Raw genomic sequence first — 18,919 nt, 5'->3', positions numbered from 1 at the left:
GCCATGCCTTCCAGCCATAAGGTGCATAATTTGACCAACCAAAGCTGCACAGGTTTGCAGTTACCGTAGAGCTTCATGTCTCTGTCTTGTATTTCCATCAATCAATATGTACTAGGAAGGATATCTGGGGTGTCCTACATTTTGTGGATATGATTAAGGATATGAAGACATTTTATAGGTGTAAAAAGCTAAGCCAAAGCAGTTTCCATGAATAAAATTGAAGGCAAATATTTTCCCTTGAAGTAATTATTATGTCTGGGAAGATGTTACTGGATGGTTTACTAAACAGTAAACATTCATTCTTCATGTCTGTGCATTGTTCTTTAAATGAATTGCATTGAAAACATTGTGGCAGGGTATTCTAATCGATTGCCAAAAATTGCACTGTGCATCACAGTCCATTTTAGATCAAAACTGGTCTGAACTATAAAAGCCAAATTGGTGTAAAACTACAATTTTTCATCAGGAATTTTCTGGGGTGAGACTTTCATGACAAGGGACAAATCTGAGGGAAATTTTCAAAAATTATCAAAAAAGGCTAACAAATCTCAAATATCATGTCGGCCAGCACCCCGCGCGGTGAGGTAGCTGCCCTCTAGTTCCACCACTGGTTTCCATGCAATTGATTCACATTCATCGGCGTGGTGACCTAGTGGTTAGAGAGTCCGCCTCACGATCGGAAGGTCGCAGGTTCGAATCCTGGCCGGACCATACCAAAGGCTTTAAAAATGGTACCTACTGCCTTCTTGCTAGGCGTTCGGCATTGAAAGAATGGAGTGTGGGAAAGTTAAACACATGGCTACCAGTGGACTAACCCCCTGCTGTAGCTTTTCTGCTTGCAGACATGTGGCCTAGGGTTATGAAACGGAGATAGGCACCGCCCAATGGGCCGAAAGGCTTGGGAAGGATTTAACTTTTAATTTTGCTCCACCCCAAACCCCACCTGGAAATTTGACTCAATACACTACATAGTTATGCCGAGCCAGGTGGTATGTGCCGTGCATTCTCTAAATTCATTAAATTTCCATCGTCAACCGTGTAATTGAATGGGATTATTTTGAAAAAATTTTTAAGCGTTTAAAAATGCTTGAAATATCACAAACAAATAGGCCTATGTTAGTAAATAATATAAATACAAGCTAAAACCGTTGGGGTTCGATAATGAACCCCACAAAACTAAACAAGTATATGGAAAATGCCATATGGCCGGGCGGTTTCACCAGTTGCCGGCTCGATCATGCCACTCGCCGCCTGTGTCAAGCTTTTTTACTGTGCTGATACTGGCCATACATATACAAAGACTTTCCTATCCTACTGTCTGTTCAATTAGCTTAGATTCTTGAATTTTTAAGATATTTGAAAAAATAAAAAAATGCTGCCAAAGTCATCAAAGAAAAGTGTTAGCACAGCCTTAGACCCAACGTGATTTATACTTTTCAAATTCCCAAGTTCAATTTAAAACACGATTTCTTTTCAATTTTGCGGGCAATTTTGCCTCATTTTAGGCAGTTACTTGGGTCCACCCAAAGGGTTCATGACCTTTTTACAAATCGAGTGGGGACGGTCCATTCTCAACTTAGGGCATAGACCCTATCCAATATAGCAAAACAACCTGTTCACCAATCTGTCCTGTCATTTCAATAGAGGCCTTGCATGTGACGTATCATCCCGTAAATATGGCGGACTACTCAAATGCATTCAACAAAAGCATGATTGCAATCTACCGTGACAGTTCGTCTCACACACATAACCCTGCACTACGATCAAATAGGTTGATGACAACATTTGATTGAATGAACTGCACTCCGCCATAACTACGGTGAAGGACACCGGTTCAAATCATTTGTTTGGAGCCAGTCGATAAAATGATGCAGGGCCTCTATTGTTATACCGTTCCGGTTATTGGATAGGTTCTATAGGTGATGATGGTCCACCGGTCTTTGTTACACGAAATTATATGGCGCGATTACGCTTTTATGCATAACATTATTCTGAGCATTATTTTTCCTAAACATTTTTTCCATCTTATTTCAACTGGTTTACAATGTAAATTGAGTTTTGTTTAATACCATCATTCCTTCCCAAGAATCAGCATTCGCTTGACATTTTCAGATACAGTGACTTAAAAAAAATTGCTTTCTGTAACCTGATTATTTTGAATAATATTTTCTTGTACAAAAGTTCTTTTGTCCTTCTCATAGTTCGTATTCAACAAACAAAACGAAATAACTAATTGAAAATAAATGTGTAGTTTTATAATAGGCCTAAATGCCTACACCTTCTCAGATCCATTCGCAAAATAAATTCGCAAAGGAAATAAATAAATAAATAAATAAATAAATAAATAAGTAAATAAATAAATAAATAAATAAATAAATAAATAAATAAATAAATAAATACGCAAGGCATGTATTTATATAAGCTGGTCTATTTTAGAAAACTTACATGTAGTTCATAAATAATAAGGTAATGTTTCAACAGTAGGATTTCAACACAAATCTGAAATAGGCCTACTGACAAATATAGCTATTTTGCTGGACAATTCTTGATGCGGAAGGTCGAATAAATACTCCCCAGCGCATTGTGACATATCGTCGTCAAGGCGTCCCCATTGCTCTAAATGGATTGATTCAAAAAGTTTATGGTACCCGACGTTCTCACGGCTTGTTTTGAAAATATTATGGAAAAGACCAAAATTGAAAAGAAATGGGGTTTTAAATTGAACTTTAGAATTTGAAAAGTATAAATCACGTTAGGTCTAAGGCTGTGCTAACACTTTTCTTTGATGACTTTGACCGCAATTTTGTATTTTTTCAAATATCTTAAAAATTCAAGAATCTAAGCTAATTGAACAGACAGTAGAGCATTATGTGAGTAGGATGTCAACCAGTTGTCTACACTGCTGGACATCACTCTGTGCATCCATTGACCTCAAGAGGATAAACACTGACCATTGCTGACCGCAAGATACCTGATAGTCTGATACTTGACTGGACATGTTACTCTGGGCTATAGATTACACAAACTGACAAAATCTTGAGGGGTTGGGGGTATTGGGGGTATCATGATTTGTGTGCATGCATGTGTGTATTAAATATCATTAACTTGCCACATTATAACTTCAGAACTTCTTTCTTAAAGGGATATACTGTCATTTTATTTCAAAATTTAAAATACAGGGTGTCCCAGAATGATTTGTACCGTGTTTGCAAAAATAACTAAAAATAGAAGACGGGCAGTGTATCTATTTTTGATACCAGCATTATAATGTTGGACATGTCTCCTACTTATTCTGTTAATTTCAGCACGCTACCTTTATTTGTTTTGGCGTGGCATGCAATAATGTAAAATCGATGAAAAACGACTTGCATACCTTTGAAAAATGGCTGTACGATTAAATGAAGAACGTGGGATGTTTGGCACAACATTTCGACGACAACTACTGTTGGGGTTGCGCCTTAAAGCTTGCCGGACAGCTGCAGTGTTCGCTCTAGTTCTTACAGTCTTCACTCTGCCGATTCCTGACAGTTCCATGCTCGTCAAACTTCTTTACGTTATACACTTTCGTCTAATGAATCTTCTTTACGTCTCAACATAGCTGCCGGTTTGCCAGTAAGTTTTTGAAAGAAATCCACGCTGCTGTACAGTAAATTGAGGAGCCGTCTTTTCTGTACCACAACCAGTTCGATCTCTGCAAGCATTTCAAATGGCATGGACCTCACACCACAATAACTGTATTTAAATCTACCGCCAAAGAGAAAATGGGATTAGGCCACAAATCCTTAATTCCATATAATGATTGCTTCGTAACGTCATAAATAAGTGATAGATATCGGCTATTTAGTGGAAATATGAACAGGGCACAACTAAAATACCTGCATAACTTTTTCCGAATAACTTTGTGCTGAACTGTTAGTAATGTTACAGATTTTCAAAATAGGTTGAGTTGTCAAAACATAGAATTCACCATTTTTACGCAATCTTCTATAACTTCTACTAGAAACGTCCAATTTTTAAAATCTAAAAAATCTGAGGAAGCTAAGTATATGTAGAACTTAAAATGCAAAACAATATGACCATTCAACATGCCCTTCATACCTAAAAAATCCATCTTTCCTGTTATAGATCATTCTGGGACACCCTGTATAAGACTAATGGTAATTGGTAACTAAGAACTTGCTATCGCTAAGGACCACTATATGATTATAAGGTTCGCCATCTGTAAGGTTTGCTATCACTTATTACAAAAAAGGTCATTTATTCCTGAAGTTTGATGTTACAAAAAAGGTTTTTTACTTCTAAGGTATGATATCACTAATTTCATATAAGGTTCGCTTAATCTCTAATCTCAAATACTAAGTAAAGTTGGTGATCTAAAATTTCAAATATAAAGGTTCGCTATTCGCTAGAGATAGCGAATCTTATTTAAAATTAGAAATGGCGAACCTGAATTAAAATTAGAGAGAGTGTACCTTATTTGAAATTAGTGATAGTCAACCTTATTTAAAATTAGTGATATCGAATCTTAAATCTAGCGAACCTTATTCCTAATTAGTGATATTGAACCTACTAAAGTCGTGTTCACATTGTCGGACGTACGCCCGGCGGAACTTGGTCGGCGCAAGTTGCTAGGAGTAGCGGTAGGTGCTGCCAGGAGTAGGTGCAATGTGAACGATGGTCAGCGTAAGTTCCGCCAGGCGTACGTCCGACAATTTACTCCTGACAAAAGTCAGGAGTAGCGAGCTGGGTGTAACTTCCGCCAGGCGTAAGTTGCAATGTAAACGCAGATTACGTCTGGCACCCGGAGTAAATTTGACCTTTTGTTGGTCTAAACTAAGAAATTACATATCGCGTGGTTGTTAAAGGTCACAGAAACACCGGAAGTGGTAGCCAATGTTTACGCCGACCAGAAGTGAATACTTGGTGGAATTAGTTGGCGTAGTGCTAGGAGTAGGCTAGGTGTGGACACACGGTAGGAGTAGGGAAAATATTTGTGGAATTTTGATCAATGTTAGCGTAAGTTTATGCCGGGTGTAACTCAAAATGTGAACACGACTTTTAAGTCGTGTTCACATTTTGAGTAGCAGACTGCTTTTTAGGTATAGCAAACCCTTTCTGTATTAGAAAAAGCAAACAATTTAGCTTTGGATTTACATGTTAGTGATAGCGAGCCGTAGAGATTGGGACCTTAGAGATAGCGGTCCTTAGGGATAGTTGACCATCACAGGCCAACAACGAACTGGTATTTTGATAGAAACTCAAAACTCTAACCTGTTATACAGCAACTTTTTTTTGACAACTGAAAAAGAAAATGCAGAAAATAATGAACCTGTCAGGCACAATGTACAGGAAGTGAGACAAACATTCAGATATGTGATACTACAATATTATATATCCTGTTAAATTTATTTAAATGTATTCCATGATCATCGTGACTATGAAAATCAAAAAGCGTTTTATATATGATGCTTAAATATATTGTGCATTTAGTTGCATTTTTACATGAGTTTGGACCGTACTTGTCTCTCACATCCCTGACTTAATTGACTGACATTGCGCTGTTCTATCTGAAATCCTTACACCCTGGAAGATGCGACCTTAATCTTCCACTTGGGGAGTGTTAATTTCAAATGGAGTCACCCATTCAGGTAATTCACACTCCCTGTTTGGAAGGCCATGTCTTCCATAGGGTGTAAGGATTTCAACTGGAATAGTCTATTCAGGTTGCTCAGTGTATAAAATATGCAGAAATGAGTACCTCAGTATAAATAGAGATTCAGTTTCATCACAAAGTCTGTTTTCTTTCTTCAAACTTCTGTAAGAGGATAGCATCAGATCCTCCTGGAAATTAAATTTTCTTCTTATTAAACTTGAAACGTGATCATATGACTGTGATATGTATGATTATACAGGCACAGGTGTCTTGATTTATCTCTGGTTATTGCGCAGGAATTTACCTGAACTTTAAATGCACACTTTCACCATTTTCTGATAGCTGTGTAGTATGAATTTATTCTGCTAAAAAGCTTCTTTTATAGTTTTGTTGCAGAAAATTAGATAGAATTTGATTTGCAACAGTTGTTGAAGCAGGTGAGCTACAATTCATTATATTAGAAGGCACCCAGGCAAAGTTTTTAAACTGCAGTGCTTACATGTACATGTGAGTTTGGTCACCTCAACTTTGGAATTGACATTAAAATTTGACCACAATTTAGGTGTAAGGTGCATAGTTGACCACTTGCGGGTCAAATTGACCAGGCTGTTTTAAGAGTGCACATATAGCAAGCCAATGTGGCCATTATGTATTGTGGCAACATGTTGCTTATGAATGTCTGTTTGAATATCTGACAGAGACGTAATTAGCCCGGGCAATTCATACTTAAAGGCCCTTTCAGTGATTTCACAGGAACATTAAAAAAAAATGGAAATTTGTCAGAGTTGCTTAGAAATAAAGAATAAGTCTACAGAATTTCATTAAACCACTTTTCCCTGAATACATCGACAAATTAGTCAAAAACAGAAGTTTTAGAAAGGTTTTCTACTTCAACTCAGATCGACTCGAGAAAATCGAGATTTTCAGTACAGTGCGCCACCAATCGACTGGAACAACTTCCTAGTCCAGTGTTTCTAACACGGGGGAAGTAGAGTCTAAATTGATTTAATACAGACGCTTAATTTTTGTAGTAGAAAACAAAATAAGCAATTAAAGGTCACCGAGGCAAACTAACGGTCAATTCAAATATGAAAAACAGTAAAAATTGTGTATTTTGTTTAAAATAGTAGCTACTGATGTAATAAGTAGTAGAAACAATACATAGCAACGCGTGTTAGTGCGATGGAGAGTGAGCTTCTTTCGATCTCGAGTCGGACTTTTGTACTGTCAGTATCAAAAGTCCAGAATCATGCAAATGCTTTATTTTGTCTAAAATACGCGGCTTTCGACCGAACCACTAGCAGGCTATGTTAGCACATCTATGCCAATTACAAAGGTACCAAAATCTGAATTTTGATGATTTTTACGATCGTCCGGATGAGCAAATCGCTGAATGGGCCTTTAAGTTTAAAGTTATTTCTGTCTGGGGTTAATGGCCAAATACCGTAAAACCCGTCTACAAGCATATAGTGTGCTTCTGATGAAAGCTACATTAATCCAGTCGCCATTATGGAGTTTGAGCAGATAAATTACGGATCCAAGCACATACAAACAAGTATTATTTTAAGACCGATCAATTGTATTGGTATATTAATGCTTGTAGACGGGGTTTTACGGTATGAGGTTAATTTAGTCAGAAACCCACATACAGGCATCAGCATTTGGGGCGGGGGGCATGATTGTATGGACCATCCCCTCCCCCTTATCAAAATATTGAGGGGATTTATTCCCCCATCCCCCAGGAATTATGCCTATGCAGCAAATGTACAGGGATTTTGTGTAAATGCTCAATATAATTCTTGCCATCAATGTGTTGCAATATAATTCTTGTCATCAATGTGTTGCATCTTGGGGTTCTATATTTGAAATTATATCTTTGTTTGTCACTCTGCTATATATATTGGAAATTGCAAATGCACCATTCATATTCGTAATTGAAATGCTAGTCATTATTTCCACTTAAGAAACCTTTTTGCCAGGTTTATTAAGAGACATGAACCTTTCATAAGAGTCAACATGTGTGTATGTGAAATATTAGTATTGAGATATTAATTTGAGTAACTTTGACAGAGGTACCCCATGAAGTCCTGTGTTTTTTCATGAAGAATTTTTTTTTTTTACATCAGTTGACCAGTGTGAACAAATATTAAATTGAATTCATAAAACTATTCAACTGGACTCGCATTTTTTGAGAGGCTACGGCCGTCTTTAGATCTGGCGGCAGCTAGCTGGTCATTAAATTTGTGACAAGATGGTGAAATCATGGAAAGCGCACATAAATGTTTAAAAAACAAGTCCACAGTCCACAGTACATGCTAGATTCAAATCAAAGCTATAGCCAATTGCACAGAGGGACATTGGAGAAGGGTGTAAGATAGAAATATATAGGTATAAGGGCCGCTACAGACTTTTCGTGGATGTAGAATATTTGATACAACATGTCTTTGTTATAGAGGTTATCCATGTTCTATAAGCTGCATATCCTATCAACGACTGCTATACCTTGTTTAGGACATTCTAAAGAAGTACCTGCATGTGCAACCATGACTGTTTCAAAATAGCCTGCCAAAGTCATGCAGCTAACTCTGAGGTCGTGCATTGAATTAGTTTGAATAAGGAATACTACGGGAACCAGTGCCTTTTGTTAGAAGTCACACATGAGTGAAGTGGATAACCTCTATTCCCATTCTATTTCCCAGTAATGTTTAACTTCTAATGAATGATTTGATGATGTAAAATCAATAATATATTTCCACCAGACACAACATAACATATTTGATTTTAAACACACATTCATAAGATAAAAGTGAATTGAGTATAAGGAATACTTGTTGAAAGAATATCGAACGTTGAATATTCAGAGTCTGTATGACCCTTTAGGTTCAAATGTTGTTCATAATTATGCCTGTTTGTTTACAGCATTGATGTTGGTATTTGTTTGTTTTTCTATTGCAGTATGAATTCAAAGCTAAAGCAATCAAGAAGAAGAAAGTCAACCTCATCATATCAGTGGATGGCATCAAAGTGTGTCTCAGGAAAAAGAAGAAAAAGGTAAATATAATCACAGAATCCAGGTGCAAATCATGGTATACTAGTATCCAAAAGGCTGCATTGAGTTATATTTTGTTGATATTGAATTTATAATGTTACATGTTCTATAATCTAAGTTACTTATTTCTTACTTTTTTTCTCAATTAAACATGATTTTTTATTTAGAACTGCCCATTAGTCAAGGCTCATTAGTCTGAAAAGGGTTCAAGTTGGGGTTTAGGGTTTTTAGGTTGGGGTTAGGGTTGTAGCATTAGGGTTTGCATTATGATAGGGTTAGGCTAGGGTAGGGTCAGAGTTAGGAATAGAGTCTTATGTTTAGAGTTAGGATTGGGTTATAGGCTAGGGTTAGGGTGAAGTTTAGGGTTAAGGTAAGAAGCAGGGTTTATAACTAAATTATTAGGTTTTCGGACATATGATCTTTCAGACTATCGACCTGTAACAAGTTCTTTAACTCAGTTTTGAAATCATCATTTTAATTTTTTGCCATATTTTTATGTGATTATTAATATTGATAAAAAGTATGCAATGCAGCCTTTGTATCTACAGGCTATTCAAGTTGCAATCCATACACACCCCTACGGAAGACATGATCTTAATCTTCTACACAGGGGTGTGAATTTCAACTGGGGTTATCTTCCATAGGTGGTACATGGTGTATGGATTTCAACTGGAATCGCCCAATGTGCAGCCCCTTGCACCATCCCTGGCCTAAAAATGACAAAAAGAATTCTTAACCATCTTGTTTTTGTTTTTTGTGGGTTTTTTTGCAAAAGAAATTTAGGCCAGACTGTTGAATGCAACTTACAAATGTTAAGGTAAAAGTAGTCAATGTTGCAATAATGCTGCAAGATAAAATCTCAGACCTATAACTATGTTTCCTTAAAATGTTACAGGACGATGGATATTTGGAGGCAGTTGTAAAACATTTGAGCCATGGGCGTACTTAAAAAAAATCATCTTCAATACGTATCTGGCTCTATGCCTAGAAATATGGATTTATCAAAGGTTACCAGTGTTTTTTTGCTCCATATCTTGAGCTTATACGGTATCCAAAATTAGATCAGAAATGAAAAAATGAATTTGATCTGGAATTGTTAGAACTTTCGGCACAATTCCAAATCATATTGAGTGTGTTGCGATTTGTGTCATGAATATCGGATAGAATTCATGGGAGTGGTTGGTTGGTTGATACGTTGTCTTGTGATTGATAAATGTGTTGATTGATTCATTGATGTCTATTTATGACTTCCTGCAGTGCATCCTATCTGTACAAAACATGCAGTTGATTTATTTATATCTATGTGAGGTTTGTGGGCCAGTATCTATATATTTAAATAGAATGAGGGAAAGCTAAGAAAAAGAAGAATGAACTGTATAACATATCAGTTAGTAACTTCTTATTACCCAGCAAATACAAAACATTTTTGACGTCATTTGCAAAAGCGCTAGCTCTCTGTGGTGGGCTCAAGTGGCTGCTCCACAGCCATGCATGTTCAATGTGCTTTTTGAGGACATCACAATCAAAAGAACTGAGCCAATTATATATCTACAAGTGTACAAACATGCTGGGGTATATGGCCCCGGGGGTACTCAAGTTTGGTTTGGATAGGAGTGTGTCGCTGAGAATTTCAAAGTGGACCAATTTTTCAAGAAATTTGGACCCATCAAAATACAAAAATACAAAAATTTTGGCCAAATTTAACATTAATTGTCTTTGCAATTTCAAAAATGTTGGCTACAGTGAGGCTGTTTTCTGAAAAAATTTATTAATTATGATTTGCAACAATCCCTACTCTCTAGAAAGTTAAAAATGTCCATTTATATGTTTTACAGTTAATGACAGTTTAAAGATGTGTTCAGAATAAATATAGATCTTAACATCAATTAAGGGTCAACAGTTATAATGTCCATATCTTGCTAAGTCTGACACGTCTTACACAAATTTCTCTCACCACGGATATGTAGATCATACTATACGAGCATGTCCATGTCGGATTTCCTCAAACGTTATCCATTTCTAATTGATGACGCATTTATGTTAAGAAAGGTTGATTCAATTAAATTTGCAGGTTGGAGTGTTTCTATGTTGTTTATGGTGTAAATTGGGTATATAGGTAGTTAGCTAGCAGAATAAAGTGTCTCCCTTTCTCAGTATGTGACCCCTCCTCGGTCAGATGCATAAAAAAATAAAATTCCACTAGTTTGGGGAAAAATCCATATTGTAGGTAAATTGCATTTATAAAAATCATTCATTAAGGCTGCGATCACATTTTCAAAAAATAATAACACACTGGTAACAAAAGTTATGTATATTATAGGGGCAAGGAAACCAGTTACTAGTACTACGCTGGAAATTCAGCGACTCAAGACAAGCGGTACATTATTTGTGATAAGAAATGAGGTACCACTAGAATGTATGATATCATTGCTTAACATATATAATGAACCACTTGTCTTGAATCACTGAAATTTCAGTGAAGTAATAAAGGATTCCTTGCCCCTATACTATACATAACTTTTGTTACCAGTGTGTAGTTATTTTTTGAGAAAAATGCAAAAAATAGTCACAAAATTTATCAAGGGGTGTAGTACGTATACCATTATTAATAACAAAACAAAATAGTAAATTTGTGGAAACTTATCAGATCTGCCGACTGGAATATCAAGGTGGGTCATCTATTAAATTGAAAGTAAAAGGGGACAACAATGATTTGGGGTGCCGCAAACAGTGTTTGGTCTGTTTCGGCATGAGTACGGTATTAGCACTAACTCAGTGCCATGTGTGATAGCCCCAAAGAGCAGCTGATGACTGCTTCACAGCAGCTTGCTTGGCTCGGTGGCATAGCGTCATAGGGGCAGGGGGCACATGCCCCTCAATCGACCTGAATTTTTTTAAAATCCCATAGGAAAATTGCCGAAAAATGGCTTGTGCCCCCAATCAGACCTGGTGCCCCCCAATCATGGTCGGTGCCCCCCATGTAATGACCCACGCTACGCCACTGGCTTGGCTCACATAATTTGAGGGGAATTGCTGCAGGAACGATCGGGGCTAGTTCTATATGGTGGCAGCTTATTGCAGTCCTAGAAAAATCACGGACTTAAGATGCCAGTTCCACATTGGATAGCCTTGTGTGTGATATGTAAATCAGTATCTAAATTCAAGTTAAATGCCCCATTTTGTCTTTATTAGATTATCTCTAAGTTTGCTATTTGTATAGTCTATTTAGCACATGTATATTCACTACAAAAATGCCCAAATCAGGATTTGGATGAATAGTAAGAGTGTTCTGGTTGCATATTATTAGCCGCGATCAGACGAGGAGCTTCACTCCATGTTAAGTTAGTCCTAAAGATATAATCCATCTAACATGGCCATATGTCCACATGAGAGTTACAATCATGTCTGTGAAACAAAGTCAGCTAATTGTATCAGGATTTTGAGTGTATGTTTATGCTCTGCGTGCTATCTGTAGGCTTCAACATAAGAAGTCCAAGTTTTGAGATATTTCCTCAAAATATCAAGAGCTATCTCAAGAACCACTGAACCAAACCTAGTATTTAAAAATATATTTTTCATGCTGAAAATGTACGTAAATTTGAAACTTGTCGTCTGCAGTCGACACTCTCATGGAGAGGGTTAGAAAATACGACCACAACAAGCTCAAATAAGCTGTGGAAGTTTTCGCCAATAGTCGCAGAAGGTCACTTTTACTACACAGGTACATGTCCACTCTGCACTTACCACAGACTAATGCCTCGTGATCAGAGGGGGGGGGGGGAATCCCCCAAGTCAGAACTCTTGTAAAAAAAACCCAAAATTACAAAAACATCCACTTTTTGCTGCAATTTTTGCGCAAAATTTGTTGATTTTGCACCCCCCCTGAAATTCACTTGAGGAGAATGCCCCCCCAAAAATTCCTGGTGCCGCCACTGTTTGATAAGGAACAACTTCAAAGAATGTTTTGAGATGCAGATTACACGTCTGTGATAGTTATCATGTAGTGGCTCCTCTTCACAGTATCTACCATGATAGTAACTCCAGAGTTAAGTTTCGTATGGAAACGTCTGAACCTGGTTATTGGGTAAAATGAAGTGAAGATATAGAGAGACAGTTTGTATTTGAGCATTTTGAGGTATACTATGTGTAAATCAAGCTGCAGTACCCAGACAAGCAGAGCTCATTGCCATGGGTATAGAACCCACACCACTGGTGTGAGTTTACCAACTACAATCCCTAGAAGTCAACCCGACCATATAAAGCACAAAACGCCTGCGTGGATTTGAGCAACTTGGTTTACAAGCTTACTACACAAGATAGCATGGAATTATCAGCATTTTTGAAACATCTTGGTTGAAAACAGTGGTGGGGGCGTTTATTTGAGGGGGGGGGGGGGCGACTATTTGACGAAATACGGTATTGAATGACAGACTGTGACCTCAGGGTCATATCAAGGTTAAAAAATGTGCGCTAAAATAAATGGAATAGAGCTTTGAAGAAAAACATTTACAACTTTGGGCAGCCATCATGTTCATCATACATGTCGTAGAACCCGGCCCCCCAACTCAACCCAAAATTGGCAACCATGAGAGTTACCAAAAAGCGCGGAAAAGGGGTAATTTTTTTACCAGTAGCAAGGACCGCGAAATTGGCAAATTAGGGGGATTTAAGGTGGACTGTCCGCAAAATTTGACTGTGAAATCAGCAAAATAGGGGTATTTAATTTGCACTGTCCATGAAATTGGGATAAAAGGGTATTTGAGAAAATCTAGTATTTTTTGGCAATATTTAGTGTCATTGAAAAAGGGGTGTTTGAAATTCTAGTCATTTAAAATGGGTGTTGGAAATTCTAGTCATTGAAAACCACAAAAAGGGGTTGTTTTTGGCCAAATTTTGTATGGAAAAGGGGGTAAATTTGATAAAAAAATCATTGCAAAAGGGGGTGTTTAAAAGATTTGGTAACTCTCATGGTTGCCAACATTTGTGTTGAGTTGGGGGCCGGGTCGTAGACCCCCTCGTTTGCTACGACCTGTAACTGCTGTGTGCTGCTCACAGTTTTAAACTTCTTGGAATTTCTCTCTAGCAGACTCTAGACTACTTGAGTTTTGAAACAAGCCCTGTCCCCCCCTCTCAAGCCCCCCCCCCCTCGAGATTTGTGCACATAGAGGAATTTATATCAACACACAGCACAGATTTTGTAGAATTTGCGTCGCAATGAAAGAGTTTTCATCATAGTTTCTCTACAGAAAAACGTTCAGCGCAAAACGTTCAGTGTTTCTGATAGTAGGCATAATATGGATGAAAACATTCTAGAATCGTTTCACTGAGGTACAACACCGAGTGTATCAAATATTACCAAGCCTTAACTGGTGGTGTGGGTATAGACTTTGATATTGCCTAACCTATATTGACAATGAGAGGGTATCTTTGTTCAAATATAATTCCCAGACTTGAAATGAAGTATCAGTTTCTTTTTTCCCCCTGAAATGTGGCAGATGTTCTAAAGCTAAGGAGGAAGGGGTGAGGAAAAAATGTATTGTTTCCTGTATCAAAACTAAAATGCAAACTTTAATTTTATTATTATTTTGAAGAAAGAAGGTGGCCTATAGACGAATCCAACGAGCCAAGTCATGGTTAGGATTTGGTCGGCCATGACGGGTCCCCGCATGCACCAAACTGGTGTGGTGACTGCCCAATTGGGTGGATTAAAGCCGCTTAAAATTCGATGTTGGATTCTTTTGTGTTATACACTGTCATTATTCGTTTGTCTATGTGTAACACAGGTGATAGAATGCAGTTTAAAATACCCTCCAAGGCCGCATCATTTCACATATTAGGTGAGATGGAGCCGACAGGGACCCAACTTTGATATAAAATTGGATGGTTTGAACCCAATGCACAAATTTATTGGTCGAGCTATGAGTTTTAAAATATTGGACGAGACGAAGTCGAGTCCAATATTTTAAAAACTCATAGCGAGACCAATAAATTTTGCATTGGGTGAAAAAACCATCCAATTTTATCATTATTATGTTTTCAGAATCTTTTAGAAATAATAGAAAATAAATTAAGAATTCACTTACCAAGTTGATTTCCAGTGTTTTCCTTATTCCATAGTATCAAAATAGTTCAAAATTCATGTTCCAAGTTCAAAAGTTCCAAGTTCAAAAGTTCAAAATTCAAGTTCAAAGTTCAAAATATTTAACAATTCATAACAGGTAACAGTCAAAGTTCAAAACACCAACAACTTTGTACAAGTATACAGCCATTTTTTACTTGCCGTAATTATAGTTGATTGTAACAGCGCAATTATTAAAATGCATGGGCTGTTGTGGAAACTGCCTACGAACAGTATGCGCCATTGTAGTACTCGTAGTAGAAGTACCGGTATTAACATGTTGTTCAGTGATTTCATATTCAGCTGGAGCACCACTTACATTAGGAACTTCTTTAAGATCCCATACAGCCATTGGTGCAGATGGCGATCATGAAAAGCGTTTGGCACACTGTAAGTTCTTCGTACTGAGAATTACTTAAGATGGGACTAAGAGGCGGCTGAGATACTGCTACTGGTGCTACATCTTGTGGCGTTTGAGGATGATTTCCAATTGAATTTGACAGAGCATCCGACAGCTTTTGTTTTTTTGCATCATTTGGGCGACCAACATACGACCGTAGGCTACTTTCATTCTGGTGGCCTGTCACATTGCAGATATCTCTGGCATCGAATCCACTTTCATCAAGAACGGTAATACATGTCGATCGTAGACTATGATTTGTGTAACGTCGTGAAAGATCGGCGGCTAGCTTAAAGCTTCGACATAAATGAACCAAGGGTTTTCTCACCTACTGGGGCATTTTTGTACCAAGGTTTGTCACTATTTGATGGTGTAGATCTCAACGGTGCTTGGAACAGTGAATTGTTGTTAGGATTGAGCTTGGAAATATACTTCTCAAATGATGCAACAGGACACCCTTTTCCTCCAGTTCCATACATTCTCCCACCATCTACTCTTGATTTCATGCATTCACCGCGAATCTTCTTTGTCATTTCATCCTTGCTTTGGTATACATACCGTCTCCCGTTAGAATCGACAGCAATAGCAAAGTGGTCTTTCGATAATTTCCGAAGGTTTTCTCCGCCACGTCTACAGATGTAATACATCAACTCAAACCACACTTTATTTTGCAATCCTTCTGGAGTATCGTCATTCAAAACACCAGACTGGTATAATTTGGTCATGTCATTTTCATCAATGGGTACGTAGTGCTGTGTATCCCCAAGTCCTTCACGCTTGAGTTTAGCCTGATGAGCTGAAAATGCACGATTGGCTTGTGCATATACTGGCTCAAATCAGATTAATAACATGTCCTTCGTTCTTGAGATGGCGATTTATTGAAGCCCTGATGTTGATTAGCGATCCAGTTTTGTACTCTTTCCCATCCGCTCGACGTACTTCAACATAAAATTTCTCTAATCGTGCAGCGAGTTCTTCTCTGGTAAATTCCTCGAAGTTACTGTCAAATCCCTTCTCTGTCAGGTACGCTCTGAAAATAGCCACAGCTCCCAGTGTGCTTCTTTGAGTATTCACACTATCTTTCGCTTTTAAAAGAGCCTCAAAATCATCTTCTTCAACAGACGCAAATCTTCCGGTGTTTTTCAACACAGCCGCCATGATGAACCGATCGTCTGCTTCCGGGTTGATGGTCTCAATCGCTCAGTGGTCTCATTCAGTGCGTTTATGTTCGTTAGTCTCACATACGGTCGTTTCTAATTGCAATACGTTAAAATTGGCGGCGAAATCGGCTATTTCAAAAATCACGGGGGATTGGCATCCAGGTGGCGCTAAAATTGGACGCAAAATGGATCCAATATGCTATTTTTTTGACATTTTAAATTGTGTGGAGAGGTATAGGAAGCAAGATTCTGAAAACATAATAATGGCAGCCATTGAGGTGTAGGAATGCGGGAAATTGGATGCGGGAAATTGGATTCGTCTGTATGCATCATGCAGCAGAGCGCAAGACAATGAGACACAATTAATATATGCGAGGATTTGGAAATAAATGAGAAAAAGCCCAAGAAATTATGTTTGGCTATCAAAAACTTCCTTCACCCTATGGAATTTGGGGAGCTGCATAGATATATAATTGGTGGATGTTACAATCTAAGTGCGGATAGGTTTGCGCCAAGTTCGGCTGCAACCAGCCTAGTTGATACGATCTGATTGTGATGATCCACCATGGCAGCGAAATTACAGCGCTTTGATCCCTCTGATCCGGAAAAGGTGCTATATAAAACACCGAAATTTATTTTATTTTATTTTATTTATGATGAATTGGGCTTGCATTGTTTTATTCCGAACATTGCATATTTTATTTCGCATTGTCTTGTGCCCTGCTATAGGGTGAAGTAAATAGGCCCGCCTCCTTTCTCCCGTATTAAATAATTGACCACTTACAGTGCAGCCTCGGCGTAGTGCGAGTCATCCGATGGGGGGGCACCTACCACGATTTGGGGCACACCAGGTCTGACGGGGGAACTTGGGGGGGCACAAGCCATTTTCAGGCAATTTTGCTGTGGGATTTTCAAAAATTTTAAATCAATTGAGGGTGTGGGCATAAAATGATTGGGTGGCATGTAATATTTTATGCTGAATTTTTATTTTTTATGGAAAATTAAAGACCCAAAGTCCCGCCCAAAGTACCAAATTGCAGCCACATTGCTCTAAAAAAACTTAATGCACTTGCTGCACAAGATGATAATTTTTTTAAATATTGGCCTAACCTTAAGGTACCAAGCTGTTGAAATACTACAGAACAACCCCAATTTGCCTCTTTCAATTCATGTCATGTGTGGTATGAAATATTTCTTGCATGTCTGACAAGTGAAATATGTGTCAAGTTGTAAGGAAGAACATGTCTATTCTATACATAAATGGAAGTCCTTTGAGCTATTATAGCACTCCTATGGGATATGAATGGGAGGCGCTACAATATCAGTATATGGGTTAAGTAACTCTAGGCTCTGTGTATCTACTATCCTCCAAATATGTGTAGATCCTGGGGTACAGACCATTTTGGTGATCCTATTTCAGGTCTTCTTGTGAGTAATGTAATTGTGATACTCAATATACTGTTGCACTAGTGGTTACACTCAGTGGCTTGGACAGCACTCTTTCAAAGAATGAGCAAGAAGGGGGGGCAACTTTTATGGGGGCAATCTTTGACGAAAATGGTCAATAAGGCCTAAAAATATTAAATATCAGTTGCCCCCTTTGCCCCTGGCTACGCCGTTGGTTACACTGCCATGTTACTGGTTTCTGTTCAGCTAGAGGTTCATGGGCAGTAGCAGAGCCAGGAGGAGGCAGGGCAACTTTTGGAGGGGCCAAAATTTTAAATCAAAATGGACAATAAATGTGGACAGTATCCCACAAGGGGAGGGGGAAGATTTCCCACAGAGGCTATTCCACCCCGGTCCCCGACTCCGTGCATCCGCGGGTATTCATGCTTGTCGGTGAACTTTAAAAACACCCCTTTTGCATCTCATTTCGCGAAGTTTTTAGGGAAAACGCCCTTTTTTAGCGATTTCAGCAATTATTTGCCCTTCGACAATACCTCTATTTTCGCTAAAACGCGAACGATATTTCTAATATACCCTTTTCTGGCAGAAACGCGCAGGCTGCTCGATGAAAATACCTTTTTTTTTAATTTCGCGAACATGTGGTTTGAAAAAAACACCCTTTTTTTGTGTGTTTCGCGAATCGCGTTTTATTCATCTAAAAACACCCCTTATTTCGCGAAATTTTCGACGAGCATGAATACCCGCGGATGCACGGAGTGCGGGGACCGGGTATTCCACTGATCATGGGTCGGTTAGGCCCAGCGATCATGGGGTCTGTAGGCAGAGCTTTGCCTTTGTACCTTTTTTTCACAATGACCAATCGCTCCGATTCTAAAAAGTTGTCCATCTGACTTTATAGTGGCATGTCCATCTGATATGGGATTATTTACACTGGCCAAAAATTGTTATCCACCGGAGGGTGGATATTGCTGAAATCGGCCCCACCCACATCAAAGGTATTATCCATCACATTGCCCTTATTTGAAAGACACCTGCTGTGCCTCATTCCATTGTTTAAAACAAGCCCATGCCCTCCCCTCCTTTTGTAATAGCAGAAAGTTTCTACTTCACAATTCAATAAGCATACATCAGA

At 38.3% G+C, this 18,919-nt stretch overlaps 1 protein-coding gene across 4 annotated transcripts in view; it reads left to right on the top strand.

Annotated features, from left to right (window-relative positions):
- Positions 1 to 18,919, top strand: part of LOC140140146 (carboxyl-terminal PDZ ligand of neuronal nitric oxide synthase protein-like) — a 372,750-nt gene that overhangs the window by 244,674 nt on the left and 109,157 nt on the right. For all 4 annotated transcript variants that reach the window (XM_072162003.1, XM_072162001.1, XM_072162002.1 and 1 more), the window contains exon 4: positions 8,609 to 8,704. In XM_072162003.1, coding sequence (XP_072018104.1) covers positions 8,609 to 8,704 — 96 coding nt within the window. The remainder of the gene's footprint in view (positions 1 to 8,608; positions 8,705 to 18,919) is intronic.

Source organism: Amphiura filiformis, chromosome 18 (assembly GCF_039555335.1).
Source record: "Amphiura filiformis chromosome 18, Afil_fr2py, whole genome shotgun sequence".
Lineage (NCBI taxonomy): Eukaryota > Metazoa > Echinodermata > Ophiuroidea > Amphilepidida > Amphiuridae > Amphiura > Amphiura filiformis.
This window is presented reverse-complemented; position numbering and strand designations above follow the sequence as displayed.